General features: G+C 44.0%; 1 protein-coding gene across 2 annotated transcripts; it reads left to right on the forward strand.

Annotated features, from left to right (window-relative positions):
- The first annotated feature begins 627 nt into the window (after nucleotides 1–627).
- Nucleotides 628–23030, forward strand: LOC120979556 (cullin-associated NEDD8-dissociated protein 1-like). Of its 2 annotated transcripts, XM_040408362.1 has the most exons (14): nucleotides 628–1112; nucleotides 1576–1719; nucleotides 3000–3154; nucleotides 5286–5409; nucleotides 5492–5748; nucleotides 5901–6146; nucleotides 16833–17125; nucleotides 17230–17371; nucleotides 17462–18955; nucleotides 19713–19808; nucleotides 19910–20079; nucleotides 20447–20611; nucleotides 22303–22410; nucleotides 22494–23030. In XM_040408362.1, exons 1-14 carry the CDS (start codon nucleotides 1045–1047, stop codon nucleotides 22719–22721), a joined length of 3690 nt encoding a protein of 1229 aa, XP_040264296.1. In that variant the 5' UTR covers nucleotides 628–1044; the 3' UTR covers nucleotides 22722–23030. The 2 variants fall into 2 exon arrangements, with proteins under 2 accessions (XP_040264296.1, XP_040264298.1); XM_040408364.1 differs by lacking the exon at nucleotides 628–1112 and having other exon boundaries at nucleotides 1609–1696; nucleotides 22494–23029.
- Nucleotides 23031–25163: the final 2133 nt, after the last annotated feature.

Genomic DNA, 25163 nt, shown 5'->3' on the forward strand with positions numbered 1-25163 from the left:
ATACACAGCTCAGAGACAGTATCACACATGATAGGATTAGATACACAGCTCAGCAGACAGTATCACACAGGATAGGATTAGATACACAGCTCAGCAGACAGTATCACACATGATAGGATTAGATACACAGCTCAGCAGACAGTATCACACAGGATAGGATTAGATACACAGCTCAGTGGGCAGTATCACACAGGATAGGATTAGATACCCAGCTCAGCAAATTGTATCACACGATAGGATTAGATACACAGCTCAGCAGGCACTATCACACACACATGATAGGATTAGATACCCGGCTCAGCTGGCAGTATCACACATGATAGGCTTAGATACACAGCTCAGCAGACAGTATCATACATGATAAGATTAGATACCCAGCTCAGCAGACAGTATCACACAGGATAGGATTAGATACATTATTCAGCTCACAGTATCACATATGATAAGGTTAGATACAGCAGCTGAGCAGACCGTATCACACACACATGATAGCATTAGATACCCGGCTCAGCAGGCAGTATCACACAGGATAGGATTAGATACATTATTCAGCTCACAGTATCACATATGATAAGGTTAGATACAGCAGCTGAGCAGACCGTATCACACACACATGATAGCATTAGATACCCGGCTCAGCAGGCAGTATCACACTTGATAGGATTAGATACCCGGCTCAGCAGGCAGTATCACACTTGATAGTATTGGATACACTGACGTAGCCGCACATTGTCTCCAAAGACCATGTTTTCAATTAAATTCAGTAGCATACCACGATGGGGGTAGTAGTGCTGTATCTGCCCTGTATTTCAGCCTGGCGGCCAGCAGGGGTCTTTCCTCGGACGCCCGCTCACTGTCTATTAATAACCAGCGCAGTGTCAGGTTTTCCAGTGACTTCCAAACAGGGGACAGCAAACAAGATCCCCTCACCCGCCTCTCATGACCCTCTGGTCGCCATATTCTCTCTGTCTTAGGGGTCAGCAGTTGCCCTCTCCTGTCCCCTCGGGTACCTCTCTGTAGACTGTCTGCAGCGTGGCTGTCACCATGAGCAGTGTCACCTATCACATCTCCAGCCTGCTGGAGAAGATGACATCCAGTGACAAGGACTTCAGGTGAGGAGGGGGCTCCTGCGAGGGGCCGGGGTGCTCGTGCTTCATTACATGTGTTCTGTCCTGTGCTCAGCGATCTGGAGATCATAGGGTTAATGGCCTAAAGATTTCTAAGTCCTATGTGACTATAGATGGAAAGTGTACTACATCCCCCATCATGCTGCTCATCACCAGGCCATGTCTGTAGATGCAGCCCCTAAAATGACCTCTATGATTGAAATCCAACCTACAATCAAAAGTCATTAAAAATGATGCCGCCTTATAATAGTGCGGGAGCGTTATACGAGGAGCGGCTGGTGATGGTATTGTACGCCCACATCTTTGTCCATGAGGGTGGCTCCAGTCACTCTGACATGGCTGATCACAGAGAGCAGTAGCTGTAATTCCCGCAGGCATGAAATGTACGGTATATCGGCTGGAGTTCTTGGATCCGCAGATCTGACACTTGCTCTTCTTCCTGTTGAAGGTTCATGGCCACAAATGATTTGATGGTCGAACTGCAGAAGGACTCCATCAAGTTAGACGAGGACAGCGAGCGCAGGGTGGTGAAGATGCTCCTGAAGTTGCTGGAGGACAAAAACGGAGAGGTGCAGAACTTAGCAGTGAAGTGGTGAGAGAGGCGTGGGGACCTAGTGGCCTTCAATGTGCACTGTCCGTAAATTCTCCACCATACATCCACAGCTGAGGTCCAGCTATCTCCAATTCTCCACCATACATCCACAGTTGATGTCCATCCAACTCCAGTTCTACACCATACATTCACAGTTGAGTTTGATCTATCTTAAGTTCTCCACCATACATTCACAGTTCAGGTCCATCTTTCTCCAGTTCTCTCCCATACAATAACAGTTGAAGTTCGTTTGTTACCATTTCTCCACCATACATCCACAGTTGAAATCCATCTATATCCAGTTTTCCACCATACATTCACAGGTGAGGACCCTCTATATCCAGTTCTCCACCATACATTCACAGGTGAGGACCCTCTATATCCAGTTCTCCACTATACATTTACAGGTGAGGACCCTCTATATTCAGTTCTCCACCATACATTCACAGGTGAGGACCCTCTATATTCAGTTGTCCACTGTACAATCACAGTTGATGTCCATCTATCTCCAGTTCTCCACCATACATTCACAGATGAGGACCCTCTATATTCAGTTGTCCACTGTACAATCACAGTTGATGTCCATCTATCTCCAGTTCTCCACCATACATTCACAGATGAGGACCCTCTATATTCAGTTGTCCACTGTACAATCACAGTTGATGTCCATCTATCTCCAGTTCTCCATCATACATTCACAGTGGAGGTTCCTCTATTTCCAGTTCTCTCCCATACATTCACAGTTGATGTCCATCTATCTCCAGTTCTCCATCATACATTCACAGTGGAGGTTCATATATTTCCAGTTCTCTCACATACATTCACAATTGATGTCCATCTATCTCCAGTTCTCCACCATATGTTCACTTGAGGTTCCTATAGCTCTGTGATGGCTAATCTCCCACACTCTAGCTGTGGTAAAACTTCAACTCCCAAGATGCACACTTTCTTGGCTGTTCTTAGAACTCCATACAGTGGCGTAACTATCATAGAAATGAATGGAGCATGCTGGGAGTCGTAGTTTCACCACAACTAGAGTGCCGGAGGTCAGCCATCACTGCTCTAGCTCCAGTTTTTCTCCATACATTCACTGTTCAGTGATTTTAGCTCCATCTTTCAACAGTTGACCATTGTTCATGGTTGACTTCCCACACCATGGTTGAACACCCACCACAGAACTTGTCCATTCAGCTACAGATCGCACAAGAGATTTTTCTTGATTCAATGTTTTCTCTGTTGTTGGATGTGAATGTTTTTTTGCCTTGGCTCACTTTTTCCAGCCTGGGGCCTCTGGTGGGAAAAGTAAAAGAGCATCAAGTGGAGACGATTGTGGACACTCTGTGTAGTAACATGCTATCAGAGAAGGAACAGCTGAGAGATATCTGCAGCATCGGGCTGAAGACTGTCATATCAGAGCTTCCTGCAGCAAGCTCAGGTAGATACCAGAGGACCATGGGCAAAGAATGAGGACATCAGAGGGGAGACATGCACTATGGGCAACGATAGCAACATATGAGATAAAATATATCATTTCCCTACGTCTTCTCACATACAATCTTAAGGGGGTATTCCCATAACATACAATGGGGGCATATTGCTAGGATATGCCCCCCATTTTCTGATAGGTGCCGGTCCTACCTCTGGAACCCACACCTACAAGGAGAACGGAGCAGGGAGAGCTGTGGCTGGTGGACCCCGAGTTTCCCAGGGTCCAGCCACCACCAAGCGCTGCTCCCGTACAAGTGAATGGGAGCGCACCCCGCACGCGCAACCCCTGCTCCCATTTATTTCTATGGGGCAGACGGAAATAGCCGAGCCGTTCCGTTCTTGTTGTAGGTGCGGGTCCCATAGGTGGGACCCGCACCTATCAGACATTGGGAGAATATCCTAGCGATATGCCCCCATTGTCTATGATGGTAAACCCCTTTAAATTACTTTCATATCTGTTTGTTTTAATTATCTGGTACTCCACTCACATCTAGTAATGTCCAGAGTGAATAGTGAGTGCAGCTCTGAAGTATAATACAGGATGCAACTCAGGATTAGTACAGGATAAGTAATGTATGTACACAGTGACTGCACCAGCAGAATAGTGAGTGCACCTCTGGAGTATAATACAGGATGTAACTCAGGATCAGTACAGGATAAGTAATGTATGTACACAGTGACTCCACCAGCAGAATAGTGAGTGCAGCTCTGAAGTATAATACAGGATGTAACTCAGGATCAGTACAGGATAAGTAATGTATGTACACAGTGACTGCACCAGCAGAATAGTGAGTGCAGCTCTGAAGTATAATACAGGATGCAACTCAGGATTAGTACAGGATAAGTAATGTATGTACACAGTGACTGCACCAGCAGAATAGTGAGTGCAGCTCTGGGGTATAATACAGGATGTAACTCAGGATCAGTACAGGATAAGTAATGTATGCACACAGTGACTGCACCAGCAGAATAGTGAGTGCAGCTCTGGAGTATAATACAGGATGTAACTCAGGATCAGTACAGGATAAGTAATGTATGTACACAGTGACTGCACCAGCAGAATAGTGAGTGCAGCTCTGGAGTATAATACAGGATGTAACTCAGGATCAGTACAGGATAAGCAATGTATGCACACAGTGACTGCACCAGCAGAATAGTGAGTGCAGCTCTGGGGTATAATACAGGATGTAACTCAGGATCAGTACAGGATAAGTAATGTATGTACACAGTGACTGCACCAGCAGAATAGTGAGTGCAGCTCTGGAGTATAATACAGGATGTAACTCAGGATCAGTACAGGATAAGCAATGTATGTACACAGTGACTGCACCAGCAGAATAGTGAGTGCAGCTCTGGAGTATAATACAGGAAGTAACTCAGGATCAGTACAGGATAAGTAATGTATGTACACAGTGACTGCACCAGCAGAATAGTGAGTGCAGCTCTGGAGTATAATACAGAATGTAACTCAGCATCAGTACAGGATAAGTAATGTATGTACACAGTGACTGCACCAGCAGAATAGTGAGTGCAGCTCTGGAGTATAATACAGGATGTAACTCAGGATCTGTACAGGATAAGTAATGTATGTACACAGTGACTGCACCAGCAGAATAGTGAGTGCAGCTCTGGAGTATAATACAGGATGTAACTCAGGATCTGTACAGGATAAGTAATGTATGTACACAGTGATTGCACCAGCAGAATAGTGAGTGCAGCTCTGGAATATAATACAGGATGTAACTCAGGATCAGTACAGGATAAGCAATGTATGTACACAGTGACTGCACCAGCAGAATAGTGAGTGCAGCTCTGGAGTATAATACAGGAAGTAACTCAGGATCAGTACAGGATAAGTAATGTATGTACACAGTGACTGCACCAGCAGAATAGGGAGTGCAGCTCTGGAGTATAATACAGAATGTAACTCAGCATCAGTACAGGATAAGTAATGTATGTACACAGTGACTCCACCAGCAGAATAGTGAGTGCAGCTCTGGAGTATAATACAGGATGTAACTCAGGATCAGTTATATCACATTTAGAACGGTATTGAATTTCTTATATTCTTTCTATAGGATCCTCCTTAGCCGCCAATGTATGTAGAAAGATCACAGGACAACTGACCGCGGCTATAGGAAAGTGTGATGATGCAGCGGTGCAGTTAGAGGCTCTTGATATATTGTCGGACATGTTGGGAAGGTTAGATGATACTCTGTGTAGATTGATTATTGCCGATTTCCGTTGAGCGGCCGCCATCTCACCTCTTCGGTCTTCCCAGCAGATTAGGAGGGGCTCTCTTCTCTTTCCATGCCTCCATCCTCAGCTGTCTTCTGCCCCAGCTCACCAGCCCTCGTCTTGCTGTGAGGAAGAGAGCCGTCCTGGCACTGGGGCACCTGGTACAATCCTGCAATGGAAACCTGTTCACAGAACTTGTTGAACATCTGGTGGTAGAAATGAAAAAGAACGAATCCACATCCACCACGAGAACGTACATTCAGTGTGTGACCTCCGTAAGCCTGCAGGCAGGACACAGACTGGGTGAGGGAGGCACAAGGATGCCACGGCAGATTGTAAGAACATTATAATCTATTACCTGGTTATTCACAAGCACATAGCACCAGCTAAAGAAAGCCTGTATAGGAGCTAGCTGTGCAGGAACCTCCTCCTTATCCTGTCTACTGTTTCTGCAGGACCACATCTGGAGAGAATTGTGCCCCTAGTGGTGGGGTTCTGTAAAGTGGAAGATGATGAGCTGCAGGAGCAGTGTTTCCAGGCACTGGACTCCTTCATCAGACGCTGCCCCAAAGAGATCTCACCTTATGTCCCCACAGTCCTTGATTTGTGTCTGAAGTATATTGCTTATGACCCTAACTACAACTATGATAGTGAAGAGGAGGAAGAGGAGATGATGGAGACAGAAAGCGAGGAAGAACCAGGTCAGTATTACCTACTAATAATGCCCCCTATAGATAAGTATGTAACTTCTATAATACTCCCCCCTATGTACAAGAATATAACTACTATAATACTGCCTCCTATGTACAAGAATATAACTACTATAATACTGCTCCTATGTACAAGAATATAACTACTATAATACTGCTCCTATGTACAAGAATATAACTACTATAATACTGCTCCTATGTACAGGAATATAACTACTATAATACTGCTCCTATGTACAAGAATATAACTACTATAATACTGCTCCTATGTACAAGAATATAACTACTATAATACTGCCTCCTATGTACAAGAATATAACTACTATAATACTGCTCCTATGTACAGGAATATAACTACTATAATACTGCTCCTATCTACAAGAATATAACTACTATAATACTGCTCCTATGTACATGAATATAACTACTATAATACTGCTCCTATGTACAACAATATAACTACTATAATACTGCCTCCTATGTACAAGAATATAACTACTATAATACTGCTCCTATGTACAAGAATATAACTACTATAATACTGCTCCTATGTACAGGAATATAACTACTATAATACTGCTCCTATGTACAAGAATATAACTACTATAATACTGCTCCTATGTACAAGAATATAACTACTATAATACTGCTCCTATGTACAAGAATATAACTACTATAATACTGCCTCCTATGTACAAGAATATAACTACTATAATACTGCTACTATGTACAAGAATATAACTACTATAATACTGCTCCTATGTACAAGAATATAACTACTATAATACTGCTCCTATGTACAAGAATATAACTACGGTACTATAATACTGCCTCCTATGTACAAGACTATAACTACTATAATACTGCTCCTATGTACAAGAATACAACTAATATAATACTGCTCCTATGTACAAGAATATAACTACTATAATACTGCTCCTATATACAAGAATACAAGTACTTTAATACTGCCTCCTATGTACAAGAATATAACTACTATAATACTGCTCCTATGTACAAGAATATAACTACTATAATACTGCCTCCTATGTACAAGAATATAACTACTATAATACTGCTCCTATGTACAAGAATATAACTACTATAATACTGCTCCTATGTACAAGAATATAACTTCGGTACTATAATACTGCCTCCTATGTACAAGACTATAACTACTATAATACTGCCTCCTATGTACAAGAATATAACTACTATAATACTGCTCCTATATACAAGAATACAAGTACTTTAATACTGCCTCCTATGTACAAGAATATAACTACTATAATACTGCCTCCTATGTACAAGAATATAACTACTATAATACTGATCCTATGTACAAGAATAAAACTACTATAATACTGCTCCTATGTACAAGAATATAACTACTATAATACTGCTCCTATGTACAAGAATATAACTACTATAATACTGCTCCTATGTACAAGAATATAACTACTATAATACTGCTCCTATGTACAAGAATATAACTACTATAATACTGCTCCTATGTATAAGAATATAACTACTATAATACTGCCTCCTATGTAACAGAATATAACTACTATAATACTGCCTCCTATGTACAAGAATATAACTACTATAATACTGCCTCCTATGTACAAGAATAAAACTACTATAATACTGCTCCTATGTACAAGAATATAACTACTATAATACTGCTCCTATGTACAAGACTATAACTACTATAATACTGCTCCTATGTACAAGTATATAACTACTATAATACTGCCTTCTATGTACAAGAATATAACTACTATAATACTGCCTCCTATGTACAAGAATATAACTACTATAATACTGCTCCTATGTAAAAGAATATAACTACTATAATACTGCTCCTATGTACAAGAATATAACTACTATAATACTGCCTCCCATGTACAAGAATATAACTTCTATAATACTGCCTCCTATGTACAAGAATATAACTACTATAATACTGCTCCTATGTACAAGAATATAACTACTATAATACTACCTCCTATGTACAAGAATATAACTACTATAATACTGCTCCTATGTACAAGAATATAACTACTATAATACTGCTCCTATGTACAAGAATATAACTACTATAATACTGCTCCTATGTACAAGAATATAACTACTATAATACTGCTCCTAATGTACAAGAATATAACTACTATAATACTGCTCCTATGTACAAGAATACAAGTACTATAATACTGCTCCTATGTACAAGAATATAACTACTATAATACTGCCCTATGTACAAGGATATAACTACTATAATACTGCTCCTATGTACAAGAATATAACTACTATAATACTGCCTCCTATGTACAAGAATATAACTGCTATAATACTGCTCCTATGTACAAGAATATAACTACTATAATACTGCTCCTATGTACAAGAATATAACTACTATAATAATGCTCCTATGTACAAGAATATAACTACTATAATACTGCCCCTATGTACAAGAATATAACTACTATAATACTGCTCCTATGTACAAGAATATAACTACTATAATACTGCTCCTATGTACAAGAATATAACTACTATAATACTGCCTCCTATGTACAAGAATATAACTACTATAATACTGCTCCTATGTACAAGAATATAACTACTATAATACTACCTCCTATGTACAAGAATATAACTACTATAATACTGCTCCTACGTACAAAAGTATAACTACTATAATACTGCTCCTATGTACAAGAATATAACTACTATAATACTGCTCCTATGTACAAGAATATAACTACTATAATACTGCTACTATGTACAAGAATATAACTACTATAATACTGCTCCTATGTACAAGAATATAACTACTATAATACTGCCTCCTATGTACAAGAATATAACTACTATAATACTGCTCCTATGTATAAGAATATAACTACTATAATACTGACTCCTATATACAAGAATATAACTAGTATAGGAAGAATACGTACCTGGTATTTTACTTTCCTTGAGTACGGAGGCAGCACATCACGGGTTAATACCATTCCCTTCAGATTGTAGGACCGCCCACCTAGATAAATCAGAATAATTAATTAATTAATTAGCTCCCTAATATAGGGCGGCAACCAGAATGCATCCTTGTGTTAGAAAAATAGATCCAGACACAAAAAATTCATAATGAAAATATTTATTAGGGAGGGTATTGATGTGCTGCCTCCGTACTCAAGGAAAGTAAAATACCAGGTACGTATTCTTCCTTTCCCTTTTCGTACTCCGGCAGCACATCACGGGATTTGTATAGATCCCAAAGGGGGGGCTTCCGCATCTAGTACTGCACTCAAAACCCCAGTGCCAAAGGCTGAGCTCTTGGTATAGATGTCCAGGCGGTAGTGGTTCGCGAAGGTCAGAGTTGAAGACCAGGACGCTGCGTTGCAGATGTCTTCTAGAGAAACTTGCGCTTTTTCCGCCCAGGATACTGCAGTGGCTCTTGTGGAGTGTGCTTTGATTGGAAACGGAGGAGCAATCCCGTCAAGTGCATATGCTTCCATAATCGTAGACTTAATCCACCTTGCAATGGTATCTTTGGATGGACATTGCCCTCTTCTTGAACCGGCATATAACAGGAGCAGGTTCTCTGCCTTTCTGAACTCCTTGGTTCTGAGAAGGTAAATTTCAACCGCCCTCTTAACATCTAGTGTGTGTAACACACTCTGTTGTTCATCAGAAGGATCAGGAAAGAACGCTGGAAGGAAAGACTCTCTGTTAATGTTAGAAGAAGATGAGACCTTTGGTTGGAAGAAAGGCATGGTACGAAGTAGCACTCCGTCTTGAAGAATCCTCAGGTACGGATGTTTAGAGGAAAGGGCTCGCAACTCTCCCAACCGTTTTGCTGATGTAATTGCGATTAGAAAGGACACCTTATAGGTAAGCCATTTGAAATCAGCTTGCTGGAGAGGCTCGAATGGAGAAGTCGTTAATCTTCTGAGTACCAAGGACAGGTCCCAGACCGGTATGGGTTCTCGAAAAACAGGTCTTAACTTCCTTATTGCTTTAAAGAACCGGACGATGAGCGGGTGATGAACAAATTTACTTTCGGTCATGGCATTGATCGCCGTCATATGTGCCCTTAGTGTATTGGGTTTGAGACCCTTTTGAAAACCGTCTTGAAGGAACTGCAGTATAGAAGAGATGTCAATGACTGAACAATTCGACTCACAGAGCCATTGTGAGAATTTATTCCAGATCTTGGCATACTTCATATTTGTTGATTGCTTCCGAGAGCAAAGAAGTGTATTGATTACTGAGTCTGAGAGTCCTCTTTCCTCTAGCGCAGATCTCTCAGCCTCCAGGCTGTGAGGTGTAGTCTGTCCAGATGCTGATGATATAGACCCTCTTGAAGCAAAAGATCCGGAACTAGAGGGAGCTTCCAGAATTCCCCCTTGGAAAGATGGAGAAGAAGGGGAAACCACGACCTTCTCGGCCAGAATGGCGCTATTAATATCGCCTGAGGCCTCTCTGCAAGGATCTTCCGAAGGACTCTCACAATGAGAGGGACCGGAGGAAAGATGTACACGAACAGGTGTCTCCAACTGAAGGAAAAAGCGTCCAGCCGTGTGGGTTCCTCCCACCTGTTCAGAGAGCAAAACCTTGGCAGCTTTTTGTTCCTTCTGGACGCCATCAGGTCCCATGCTGGCAGACCCCATTTGGCCACTATTTGCTGGAATATGTCTTGATTCAGCTCCCATTCTGCCGGTTTGATCATCCTCCGACTCAAGCGATCCGCTTGAATATTGCAGCAGCCTTTGATATGCATGGCTCTCAATTCTAAAAGGTGGGACTCTGCCCAGGAGAAGATCTGCTTGCACAAGCCTAGGAGAACCGCATTCCTCGTCCCTCCTTGCTTGTTCAGATAAAATACCGCCGGGAGGTTGTCTGACCGCACAAGCACTGGTCTTCCCTTTGTCTCTGCTGCAAACTGGTGGAGAGCCAAGTGGACCGCTTTCAGCTCCCTGAAATTTGAAGATTGCTTCTTCATCTGTGGGGACCAGAGGCCTTGAACCCATCTGTCTTGGAGGTGTGTTCCCCAGCCTTGGCCAGATGCGTCTGTTGTGATTACGACCGGAGACATGAACTGGAAACTCTTCCCAGAGGAAAGATTCTTGGTCTGCAGCCACCAGTTTAGACTCTGAATTGTTGAAGGCTTCAATCTTACTTTTGCTTTCAGACTGTGGTGGGTGTGATGCCACGTCTGGAGCATATCCTGCTGTAAGTCCCTGGTATGGATCATGGCCCAGGGGACGGCATCCGCTGTCGCTGTCATATGTCCCAGCGTCTTCATGACTCTGCGCACTGAAGGACGATGTAAGGATAATAGGGTTCTTATCTCTCTCTTTAAAGTCCCAACCTTTACAGCTGGCAGGAAAAGTGTCATGCTGCGTGTGTCTATCCTGAATCCTAGGAAAGACTTGGAGGTAGTAGGAATGATTTCTGACTTCTTCCAATTTATTAGGAATCCTAGGGATTGAAGCAGTTTTATCGCTTTCTGGAGATGAATCTGCAGAAGGTGTTCGGATTGGGCGGCCAGAAGCCAGTCGTCCAGGTAAGGAAAGACTTGAATATTCTGGAGACGAAGAGTCACCGCTACTATAACTGCAATCTTGGTAAAGACTCTTGGTGAAGAGCAGAGGCCAAAAGGAAGAGCCTTGAACTGGAAGTGGAAGATACCTTCTCCCCTCTGCATAGCCAGTCTTAGAAACTTTCTGGACGACTCTTTTATGGGGATGTGTAGATACGCGTCCTTTAAATCTAAGGATACCATGTACTGATCCCTTGTGAGTACTGCTGTTATTGATCTTATAGTTTCCATTTTGAAATGAACTTTCTTCAGGTACTGATTTAAGTAACGCAGATCTATGATAAGACGGCTTCTTCCGTCTGACTTGGGTACATGGAATACTCTGGAGTATACCCCCTTTCCCCTCTGGTGGTAAGGAACGGATTCCAGTGCGCCTTTTTTTACAAATTCTTCCAGTAAACGAACTAGTAGAGGATCTCTTCCCCTGTTTGTCAGAAATCTGTCCCTTGGGAAGTGGTCGAACTCCAGTTCGTAACCTTCTCTGACGATCTGGAGACCCCAATTGTCTGAGGTAATCCGCAGCCATTCTGGATAGTAGTTTGACAGGCGGCCTCCCACTTCCTGACCTGTGGCGTCAGAACTCCATGTTTGGTTGCTTGGAGTCGTCTGGCTTTTTTCCTGGCTTTTCAGGAGCTGGTCTGAATCTACGGTCAGATCTTCCCCTGGTTGAGCGTCCTCTAAAACTTGACCTCCTATACTCCTGTCCTCTATAGGGACGAAAAAACTTCCGTTTGTCTCTACGTCTGGTCTGAGGAAAATTCAAAGTCTTCTCCTCCATATTAGCTTCCAGAAGCTTATCCAGCTGAGAGCCAAAAAGTCTTCCAGGCTCAAACGGCAAGGAGCAGAGATTACTTTTAGACGAAGGATCACCGGACCATAGCTTCAACCAGAAGGCTCTTCTAACGGAGTTTGATAGAGCCATATTTTTCGCCGTCAACCTCAACGTATCCAGAGGAAAATCACAAAGGAACTCCGCCGCCATTTTCAAAGATGGTAGCTGTTGAAGCAATTCCTCCCTTGGTACTCCATCCTCTATATCCCTACCCAGCTGGCTTAGCCATACCCTGAGAGCCCGAGCTACAGGGACTGTAGCCATAGCAGCCTTGCTTAGGGAGGCCAGGTAGGTGTGCAGTCTCTTTAAGAGCCCATCCGCCTTCTTCTCCATAGGCTCCTTGAGCAAGGAGGAGTCATCAGTAGGAAACAGAGATCTTTTAGCTAAACGGGTAACCGCCGGGTCTACTCTTGCTGGGACTTCCCAGCTGGTGGATTCAGCAGGATCTGTTTTGTACGCTGCTCTAAATCTGGATCCCAGATTTATCTTTCCCACTGGCTGTTCCCATTCTTTGCGCATAATGGAGCTCAAGACAGGGTGACTAGGAAACACAGAGGCTTTTTTCTTAGGAAAATAAAAAAGATTTTCTTCCTCTCGCTCTGATGTCTTTTCTTTTTTAGACTCCATGCTCCTCTTTACTTCCTTAATCAATTGGTTAACGTTACTTTTATTAAACAGAAAGTTATCCTCCAGAATCGGTGGCTCGGACTCAGAGTCTGAAGAGACTTCACCTTCAGAGCGTGAAGACTGCTCAGAAGACGACTCAGAAGATAACCGATCTCTCCTGTTACTCTTCTTCCTAGTTTTAGCAAGAAATTTCTTAAATAGAGACATCATTTTCCTGGTTTCTGCATCAGAAGCCTCATCTGAATGAGAACAACTCTTACATAAATTGGTGGAGCAATTAGGAGGTAACGGCTGAATACAAGATATGCACAATGCTTGTTTGGATTTGCGTTTCTTAGCAGATCTAGATGGGGAGACCTTAGGAGGATTCCCACTACACTGCTCACAGCGATCCTCTGGATATTCATCAGGCAGAGGCTGATCACATGAATGGCACAACCTGTGCCTGCTCTTCCTGGACCTCTTCCCTGTTCTGCTTGAGGAGCTGGACATCTGTAACACATAATACAGGAACCAGTAAACAAGGGAAGCTTATAGGAGGATTTGCCTGACACAGGACAGGCAGGAATTACCTTTACAATACCAGAGCTCTGCTGCCAGGCACATGCGGCAGCGAGCACTACAGGCAGCTAGTTTAAATACTCACAGCTGCATCAGGTAGGCGGCGGCATGCAGGATGACGTCAGACGCCCAGCGCCTGCGTTCCACCAGGCGCTACTTGCGCTCCACAGAACCGGAAGACCGGAACCGGAATACTGCTGCCGCCGAAGGAGGCACACGGGGTGACGTCAGACGCCCAGTGCCTGCGTTCCACCAAGCGCTTCTTGCGCTCCACAAACCGGAAGTTCGGCTGACGAGGAGGAGGCATGTGACAAGACGTCAGACGCCCCGCGTCTGACAGAAAAATACACCCGGTAGTTGGTGCGGTAAGCGCTGCCTCCAATGCAGAAAGCGCGTCCTGGAAAAACACAGGAGCAAACGCTAGGGGCCAGGAAATATACATGGCCAAAAAGAAAGAAAAGAAAAAGAAAAAAAAAGGTCAATCAGGCTACCTGATCCAGGTAACCAGCCGCTAGGTGGGCTTACTGAAGGACAATAAAAAAACACAAGGATGCATTCTGGTTGCCGCCCTATATTAGGGAGCTAATTAATTAATTAATTATTCTGATTTATCTAGGTGGGCGGTCCTACAATCTGAAGGGAATGGTATTAACCCGTGATGTGCTGCCGGAGTACGAAAAGGGAAAATACTGCTTCCTATGTACAAGAATATAACTACTATAATACTGCTCCTATGTACAAGAATATAACTACTATAATACTGCTCCTATGTACAGGAATATAACTACTATAATACTGCTCCTATGTACAAGAATATAACTACTATAATACTGCCTCCTATGTACAAGAATATAACTACTATAATACTGTCTCCTATGTACAGGAATATAACTACTATAATACTGCCTCCTATGTACAAGAATATAACTACTATAATACTGCTCCTATGTACAAGAATATAACTACTATAATACTGCCTCCTATGTACAAGAATATAACTACTATAATACTGCCTCCTATGTACAAGAATATAACTACTATAATACTGCTCCTATGTACAAGGATATACCTACTATAATACTGCTCCTATGTACAAGAATATAACTACTATAATACTGCTCCTATGTACAAGAATATAACTACTATAATACTGCCTCCTATGTACAAGAATATAACTACTATAATACTGCTCCTATGTACAAGAATATAACTACTATAATACTGCCTCCTATGTACAAGAATATAACTACTATAATACTGCCTCCTATATACAAGAATGTAACTACTATAATACTGCTCCTATGTACAAGAATATAACTACTATAATACTGCTCCTATGTACAAGAATATAACTACTATAATACTGCTACTATGTACAAGAATATAACTACTATAATACTGCTCCTATGTACAAGAATATAACTACTATAATACTGCCTCCTATGTACAAGAATATAACTACTATAATACTGCTCCTATGTATAAGAATATAACTACTATAATACTGACTCCTATATACAAGAATATAACTAGTATAATACTGCTTCCTATGTACAAGATTATAACTACTATAATACTGCTCCTATGTACAGGAATATAACTACTATAATACTGCTCCTATGTACAAGAATATAACTACTATAATACTGCCTCCTATGTACAAGAATATAACTACTATAATACTGTCTCCTATGTACAGGAATATAACTACTATAATACTGCCTCCTATGTACAAGAATATAACTACTATAATACTGCCTCGTATGTACAAGAATATAACTACTATAATACTGCTCCTATGTACAAGAATATAACTACTATAATACTGCCTCCTATGTACAAGAATATAACTACTATAATACTGCTCCTATGTACAAGAATATAACTACTATAATACTGTCTCCTATATACAAGAATATAACTACTATAATACTGCCTCCTATGTACAAGAATATAACTACTATAATACTGCTCCTATGTACAAGAATATAACTACTATAATACTGCTCCTATGTACAAGAATATAACTACTATAATACTGCTCCTATGTACAAGAATATAACTACTATAATACTGCCTCCTATGTACAAGAATATAACTGCTATAATACTGCCTCCTATGTACAAGAATATAACTACTATAATACTGCTCCTATGTACAAGAATATAACTACTATAATACTGCTCCTATGTACAAGAATATAACTACTATAATACTGCTCCTATGTACAAGAATATAACTACTATAATACTGTCTCCTATATACAAGAATATAACTACTATAATACTGCCTCCTATGTACAAGAATATAACTACTATAATACTGCTCCTATGTACAAGAATATAACTACTATAATACTGCTCCTATGTACAAGAATATAACTACTATAATACTGCTCCTATGTACAAGGATATAACTACTATAATACTGCCTCCTATGTACAAGAATATAACTACTATAATACTGCCTCCTATGTACAAGAATATAACTACTATAATACTGCTCCTATGTACAAGAATATAACTACTATAATACTGCCTCCTATGTACAAGAATATAACTACTATAATACTGCCTCCTATGTACAAGAATATAACTACTATAATACTGCCTCCTATGTACAAGAATATAACTACTATAATACTGCTCCTATGTACAAGAATATAACTACTATAATACTGCTCCTATGTACAAGGATATAACTACTATAATACTGCCTCCTATGTACAAGAATATAACTACTATAATACTGCCTCCTATGTACAAGAATATAACTACTATAATACTGCCTCCTATGTACAAGAATATAACTACTATAATACTGCCTCCTATGTACAAGAATATAACTACTATAATGCTGCTCCTATGTACAAGAATATAACTACTATAATACTGCCTCCTATGTACAAGGATATAACTACTATAATACTGCTCCTATAAACAAGAATATAACTACTATAATACTGCTCCTATGTACAGTAATGTGGAGCAAAAATGTGACGTGTGGAGTTGCTCGCTCTCGGTGATGACTTCTGTGGTTTCTTATGTAGAGAGTGAAGAAGAATACAGCGATGATGATGATATGAGCTGGAAGGTGAGACGCTCTGCAGCCAAGTGCCTGGAGACGCTGATCACTGCTAGGCCCGATCTCCTATCAGAGTTTTATAGATCTGTGGCTCCGGTCATCATTTCACGATTTAAAGAAAGGGAAGAGAACGTGAAGGCGGACATCTTCTCTGCGTTCAATGCTCTGCTCAGACAGACACGGTGCTCTCACAGCTGCAGACAGAACGCGGAGGTCACCGACAAAGGAGAAAGTCCTCTCAGTTCTCTGCAGAAACAGGTGACCAAAGATGGGGACACAAACCAAAGGGCTGTCTCCTAATTCCTGGTAGCCATTGACTGTGCACCACTGGTTGGTGACTCCATGCTGTCCTTCCTCCTTAGGTTCCTTTAGTTATGAAGTCCCTCCATAAACTCCTCAGAGATAAGAGCATCAAGTCTCGCCAGGGATGTTTCGCAGTTCTCACAGAGCTGACCAGTGCACTCCCCGGCTGCCTCTCCCAGCATATCCCGGCACTGGTTCCAGGTAGGAATCCATGCATGCAACAATAACAAACGATGGGTGAAGTAGTCTTCTTGTGTACCAAGTGGCCATATTTTTGTCTCCTACCCATAGGTCTTGTCTTCTCCTTGACGGACAAAGGCAGCAGCTCTAATATGCGGCTGGATACGCTAATGTTCCTTCACGTCATCCTCAGCTGTCATCCCCCCGAATGCTTCCAGCCTCACCTTCCAGCCCTCTTCCCTCCAGTGGTCGCCTGTATTTATGACCCCTTCTACAAGATCACCTCAGAGGCCCTGCTGGTGGCTCAACAATTGGTAAAAGTGATCCGACCGCTGGACCAGACCAAGGTATCCCAGCCTTCGCCCTACACAAAAGAGCTGTTCTGCACCACCTTGAAAAGACTGCAGGCAACAGATATTGACCAGGAGGTGAAGGAAAGGGCCTTGTCTTGCATGGGTCATCTCATAAGTCACCTTGGAGACCAGCTGGGGAACGATCTCTTGCCCACTCTCCAGCTCATCCTGGAACGTCTCCGCAATGAGATCACCAGACTCACAGCGGTGAAGGTTCTCACCCTCATTGCAGGATCTCCTCTCAAGATTGACTTGCGGTCACTACTGAAGGACGCTCTGCCCACTCTGGCCTCTTTCCTACGTAAGAACCAGAGAGCCCTCAGGCTCGGAACGGTATCTGCCCTGGAGGTGTTGGTGAGGAATTACAATGACTGTCTGAAGCCCACCATGTTGGAGCCTGTGCTGGGGGAGCTGCCGTCTCTTCTGGCTGAATCCGACATGTATTTGGCCCAAGTGTCGATAGATTTTCTTACCACTTTGGTGTCGGCACATCCGGCCTCCCTTCCCAAACTTAGTGCCCGTATCCTCCCCCAACTCTTTCAGCTGGTGCACTCTCCTCTACTCCAAGGAGGAGCTTTGGCCTCCATTCTTTCCTTCTTGCGAGCGCTGGTCGTGAGCCACACACCTCACCTTGGGTATGCCGACCTTCTCAAGCAGCTCACGGGCCCTGTGCAATCCGCCGGACCCACACTTCACAAACAGGCCTTTCATTCCGTGGCTAAGTGCGTGGCCACTTTAGCCAGCGCCTGCCCCAAGGAATCCAACGCTTCCATTACCCAATTCATACAAGATGCCAAAAATCCCCGCGTGGAAGACGCGGTGAAGGTGCTGGCCTTCTTGACACTGGCAGAAATTGGGCGAGAGAGGAGCCTTGGCAACCAGCAGAAGGAGCTGAAGAATGTCATCCTTGAAGCTCTGGCGTCTCCCAGTGAGGAGGTGAAGTCCGCCGCCTCCTACGCCCTTGGAAACGCCTGTGTGGGCAGCCCTGCCGATTTTCTGCCCTTTTTGCTGCATGAAATCGGGGGTCAGCTCAGAAGGCAGTATCTGCTGCTGCACTCTCTTAAAGAAGCCCTGACGTGCCTGCCCGGCGAGGAGCTGAGACCCTACCAGGAAGACGTGTGGAAACTGCTGCTGCAGCACTGCGAGGCCACGGAGGAAGGCACCAGGAACGTGGTAGCAGAATGCGTGGGGAAGCTGACCCTCGTAAACCCGGCACAGCTCCTGCCACGGCTGTGCAAGCAGCTCAGCTCAGGTGATACACTACCTGGTGTCTGGAGGCATTTAAATGGGTTGTCCAGTCCTATGTAAACACATCTCAGTCATTATACAGCATTCTAACTGCTTGCCAGCAGTGAATGAAAACATTGTTATTTTGATCCAGACACATACATCCTATCGGAACCATGTCACATTGTCACAGGTGGACACCTCGGCTCAAGGTATCAGGTCAGTGACCATGTTTTCTGGATGTTATAACAATGCCTCCAATCACTGACAACAAGCAGAGATTTTTAAAAATGGCGAGACCTTGAAACACCTTGAAAGTGTACGTAAACTCACCTAAATGTCATTATATCAAGATTTAAGGGGTATCCCCACACAATGTGCTATCAATACCTGACAGGCGCAGGTGCCATATTACTTTGAAAAACGGGCCCCATGTCTCGCTGCCATGAATGAGGCGGTGGCCCCGCGTGCACAGCTTTGTCCATTCACTTCTATGGGTCTTCCGAAAATAGTAAACTCGCTCGGCTGTTTTCAGAACTCCTGTAGAAGGGAATGGAGAGAGCCGCGAATGTGCAACTACCCCTCCCCTCCTTTCTGTCAGACATTTTGTCTGCCTATAGCCACCATTAGAGGGCGCTCACGGCGTACAGATTTATACAGATTTCTTTAATACCTGCTATTCAGCACCCCCTAGTGGTAGGGTTTTGGGTCACATGATCCCAACATTTATAGAGGCCTTTGTTGATCTTTTTACCGTTTGTTCTCCTCGCCTGCCTTTTCAGGTTCTGCATATACCCGCAGTACGGTGGTCACAGCCATCAAATTCACCATATCTGACCAGCCGGCTCCTATTGACCCCCTCCTGAAGAACTGCATTGGTAAGTGCAGGTGGCAAACACAAGACTGACACCTAGTGGTCACTGCCCTGCATTACAAGAACCGATGGAAATGGTGACTTTCCTTTATCATTCTCATGCAGGAGACTTCTTAAAACCCCTCCAGGACCCGGACCCCAATGTGCGTCGCGTCACTTTGGTCATGTTTAATTCAGCAGCTCATAATAAACCATCTCTGGTCCGGAAGCTTCTGAGCAGGGTCCTTCCACCTGTGTACGAGGAGACAAAAGTGCGGAAAGAACTGATCCGGGAGGTGAGGACATACACAGTAGCCCCGTCCTAAGGCCCCTTGCAGACGAGCGTTTGTCACGCTGCGTGTCGGCAGCGCAGCTACCGTCCTGACCTCCCAGCACTGACGGGGTCACATAGCCTTATATTGATTTATGATGCTATGTAACCCTTACAGTTCTGGAATGTATTCGATAACACTGACATAATGCTGCCAGTGTTATCCAATACATAGCATCATAAATCAATATAATGCTATGTGACCCCATCAGTGCTGGGAGGTCAGGACGGGAGCTGCGCTGCGGACTCACAGCGTGACAGACGCTCGTCTGCAAAGGATGATTCCTACTCATTTAGATTTGATGTGATCTTTGCTCATGTTTCCGTGTAAGGTGGAGATGGGACCGTTCAAGCACACAGTGGACGATGGCCTGGACGTGCGGAAGGCGGCATTTGAGTGCATGTACACCTTGCTGGAGAACTGCCTGGACCAGCTGGACATCTACGAGTATCTGAACCATGTGGAGGACGGCCTGAAGGATCACTATGACATTAGGGTAACGTCTTCTGGTCCCCCTATGATCTCGCTGTGGCCGCGCTCAGTCTGGATCAGAGATTCCGCCGATGCCGGACGTTAGAGCGGAAGCTCCTCTATCAAGACTTCTTTGCAAAGCTTATTCTACGTGCAGCGCTGTACAATAAGGCCCCTTAATAGCCACCATAAAAAGGCGTATTGTTGGTTATTAAAGGATCCGTGTACGGCCACAGGTAGCGAGTCTGCTGTGGAGATTCTGCATTGCTGCAGATTTCTCAATCCACATTGCAACGTGTGAAATCTGCAGCAGAAACAACATAAATTGACATGCTGGCTGCAGACGGTGCGGACTACACGCGGTTGTTCTGTGCGGAAACAGTACCAGCAAAGTGAACCAGATTACACAAATCTCACGTACGCTTTTTTTTCCCCCCTTAGGTCCGGAAATTGACCTGCTGTGTGTATTTTAAAATCAACAGTATGTCAATGGTTTGTGCGACTTTTAGGTATGAGCGAATCGACTTCGGATGTTTCATCGTAAAACTTCTTTAGAATACTGTACGGAGCTCCGTACAGTATTAGAATGTATTGGCTCCAATGAGCTGAAGTTATTACTTAGCAAAGTTTTGCGAGACTTCGGGTAATAACTTCAGAAATGAATTTCTACTGTAAAACCTTTTACCCAACTCTGGTTCGGTTCCAAGTTATACTTTTGGCTCATAGGAGCCAATACATTCTAATACTGTACGGAGCGCTCGCTCCATACAGTATTCTAACAAAGTTTTACGCGAATTGACTTTTCTGGTTTAAATTCCGGCAGACTGTTCCAGCAGAGAACAACCAGAATTCGCCGGATCCAGCGGATGCGAACAGAATGTCCACCGGCGCCATTAATTATAATTTGGTTCGGAAAAGTTCCGTACGCATTCCAGCAGGCGAAGAACCAGCTGAACTCAAAGATGTGGAATCTCTTACAGAAGATCACTTCCATGTAAGGCCGAATGCACACGACCGTGGAACACAGACGTGAGCGATCCGTGGTATCCCGGCCTGGCATCCTGCTGAGAGCAGGAGCGCACGGCACCATTGATTGCTATGACGCCGTGCGCTTCGTGCTGCCGCTGTATTACTGTACTGCAGCTGCGGCATGAAGCGCACGGCGTCATAGCAACCAATGACGCCGTGCGCTCCTGCTCTCAGCAGAATGCCAGGCCGGGATACCACGGATCGCTCACGTCCGTGTTCCACGGTCGAGTGCATGTTAGTGCTGCGGGTAATCTGAAGCGTTTACTCCTCATGTGGCCATAATCTTAAAACTGTTTTCCAAGATTTAAAAAAAAAAAAAAACCTTAAGGGTCCCGGTCACACATGGCAGCAAATTAGATGAGAATTTTATCCACGCGCTGCAGAAATATTCCACAATATTGTCCACGCACAGCAAGGATTGTAAATCTGCAGCCAGGCAATTTATGTTGCAGATTTCCCCCTTTGCAGAGTGCGCAACCTGCAGGAATCCAGATTCTTCTCCTGCAGAATACTGACAGATCGGTGCGTTTTTCCTGCTGCACCCGTACTATTTTATATCTGATTGCAGCTGGGGCCCGATACACCATCCTCCTCAGTCAGTCCTCTATCACAAGGCCACGGCCTGACGGATCGCTCATCACACTGCTGTGCCAGGCCTTTGACCTTTCAGAGCCGCATGTTTTTCAGATGCTGACCTTCATTATCCTCACCCGTCTGGCTACTCTGTGCCCCAGTGCAGTTATCCAGCGCCTGGACCAGCTCATCGAGCCCCTCCGGGCCACCTGCACCACTAAGGTTTGACCATCCGCTGACAAATGGAGCAATCACCCCCAGCATTGTCCACTGGTAAACCTTCATTCTCCTCCTCTTGCTTGCAGGTAAAAGCCGGCTCTGTGAAGCAAGAGTTCGAGAAGCAAGATGAGCTGAAGCGCTCGGCTATGAGAACCATCACAGCTCTGCTCAACATCCCAGAGGTGGAGAACAGCCGCAGCATGGTGGAGTTCCTGACCCAGATCAGAGCCAACCCCGAGCTCTCGTCCCTGATGGAGACCATTCAGAAAGACTCAGTAATGGCCTGCAGCTCAGAGATCATGGACATCAGCTAAGAGACAGGCACCCGCTGCTAGAGACCGAACTAAAGAGGTAAACTAAAGTGCGGTGAACGGCGGCCATGACCTCCGCCCAAGCACCATGGACGTAGGCGGCTGCTGTGTCGCATCTACACATAGGAAACCAATAAGTGTGTGAAATAAAAACTAAGCCAGAAAGGATTTTTCTGTGAGGAAAAAAATAAATCATGCAATAGATAAAAATCGGAACTTGTATGTGATTTGATTGCAGATTTCCAGGGGCCAAATATTAAACTGCAGTAAATAGGCATTTATGAAATCCCATTCACAACTTCAAGAAAAAGCCCCAAAGAAACTGGACCCGTGTGTTAAAGCCAAGACGGTAGTGTGTGTGGTACCCCAATGCAGTTCTCCGGACAGTTCCAGAACATTTTCCTAGAAGCCACGCTAAAAAATACAAAGTATGCAAAATAGATACCACGTCATGCCTGACACATGGGGCATGGGGTGCTGGTTCACGGCTAAGGGGTTCTCCTTCTGCTCTTTGGACCTGTGTTTTTGCCCCCCTGCGCCCTGCACATCACCCCCTTTGCCTGGAGCTTTCCTCTAAAGCAGGGATGTCAAACTTGTGGCCCTGCAGCTGTTTGGGCATGATGGAAGATGTCGTATTGTAACAGTTGGAGGGCCACGAGTTTAAAGGGGTTGTCCGGGTTCAGAGTTGAACCCGGACATCCCTCCATTTTCACCCCGGCAGCCTCCCTGACTTGAGCATTGGAGCAGTTTATGCTCCGATGCTCTCCTTTGCCCTGCGCTAAATTGCACAGGGCAAAGGCATTTTTAGGAGTTCCGGTGATGTACCGGGGCTCTCCATGGGGCTGACAGGAACCTGGTGACGTCACCGGCACTGATGGGCGAGTAAAACGGCTAGGGCAGAGCGAAAGCCCGCCCCTTAGAGCCGGTGAAGTCACCGAACACACTTCCGGGCGGAAGTTACCGCCCGGCAGTGTGTTATTGAAAACAAAAAAGCCTGTGCCCTGCGCGATTTATCGCAGGGCACGGGAGCGCATCGGAGCATGAGATGCTCCGATACTAGCCTCAGGGGGGGCTGTCTGGGTGATAATAAGGGTATGTCCGGGTTCAGCTCTGAACCCGGACAACCCCTTTAACAAACCCTGCTGTAAAGTAAACTATAGGCAACAAAATCCAAACCGGGTCCTTCACAACAGAGCTGAAATAATGACAATTACTCACCGGTTATCGGATTTTCTAGAGCCCACGACAGCACCACGAGAGAGAGAGAGAGAGAGAGGATCAGCCCCCATAGACAGGAAACCTGCATTATAAAAAGGCGGACACTCTCCTCCCGATTCAGTGAGATATTTTTTTTATGCTACACCCACGTGAGACTAAGAGAACCAGAAATAACCCAGAAAGGAGGAAAATTAAGGGTGCTGTCGTGGGCTCTGGAAAATCCAATTCCCGGTGAGTAATCATTTTTCCCCTTCACACACAACAGACAGCACCACACGTGATTTACCAGAGCCGAAAGAAGCACCTTTTCCCCAAAGGAAAAAACAGAAGAGGAGTTCAAATCAAGCCATTAGTGCTTCAACAAGGTTGAAGAAGAAGACGACCAGGTAGCGGCCCTGCAAATATCCTCTATGGAAACCAAGGATCTTTCTGCCCAGGAGGTAGCAACTGCCCACCGGAGGAGATAAACCAGATGAAGAAAAGGCCAAAGAAATGGCAGAAACAATCTAGCAACGGAACCTTTTGTGGCAGCTTTTCCCTTATTCACTCCTTGGAAGAGGACAGAGTGAAGAAGATTTTCGCCAGCTTTCAGTGTGAGACAGATAAATAACCAAGGCTCTAAATACATCCAAGCAATGAAGTGACCTTTCTTCTTCCGACCTCGGTTTCTTAAAAAGGGTAGGAAGGACAATTTCCTGGGACCTATGGAAACCACTTTTGGAAGAAAAGCTGGATCAGGACGAATCAACACCTTGTCCTCCAAAATAATGGTGTATGGAGGGTTAATGGATATGGCTTGGATTTCACTAACCCTTCGAGCTGAAGTTACTGCTACTAGAAGACAATTTCAAGGTAATACATTTAATGAAGCTGACATCCAACGGTTCAAATGGCGGCTGTTGCAAGGCCTTTAACACTAGGTTCAAGTCCCATGGAGAAGTTATCGGGCTGGATCTGCTTACTGCTCTAAAGAATCCTGAAACCCACGGGCATCCTGCAATATCCTGATCGAACAAGGCAGAAAGAACCGAGACCTGAACTTTTAAAGGTACTACCTGCAAGACCTAGTTCTAATTCCTTTTGAAGAAATTCTAAAACTAGGCGAATGGGAGCAGAGAAAATGTCTCTAAACTGGATACCTAAAAACTCCTTTTGCCAAAGCCTAGCATAAATGGCCACCGTCACCTTTTTCCTACTCTTAAGAAGAGTAGAGCTCAAGGCTCCAGA

This window comes from Bufo bufo, chromosome 9 (genome assembly GCF_905171765.1).
Source record: "Bufo bufo chromosome 9, aBufBuf1.1, whole genome shotgun sequence".
Classification (NCBI taxonomy): domain Eukaryota; kingdom Metazoa; phylum Chordata; class Amphibia; order Anura; family Bufonidae; genus Bufo; species Bufo bufo.

What these genes read in the sequence shown, in the direction of transcription:
- LOC120979556 (XM_040408362.1), top strand. Translation starts at nt 1,045, where the DNA reads ATGAGCAGTGTCACCTATCACATCTCCAGCCTGCTGGAGAAGATGACA. An exon ending in CAGAACTTAGCAGTGAAGTG is followed by an intron (nt 1,720 to 2,999) that starts GTGAGAGAGGCG and finishes CACTTTTTCCAG; the next exon opens with CCTGGGGCCTCTGGTGGGAA. An exon ending in CCTCCTGAAGAACTGCATTG is followed by an intron (nt 19,809 to 19,909) that starts GTAAGTGCAGGT and finishes ATTCTCATGCAG; the next exon opens with GAGACTTCTTAAAACCCCTC.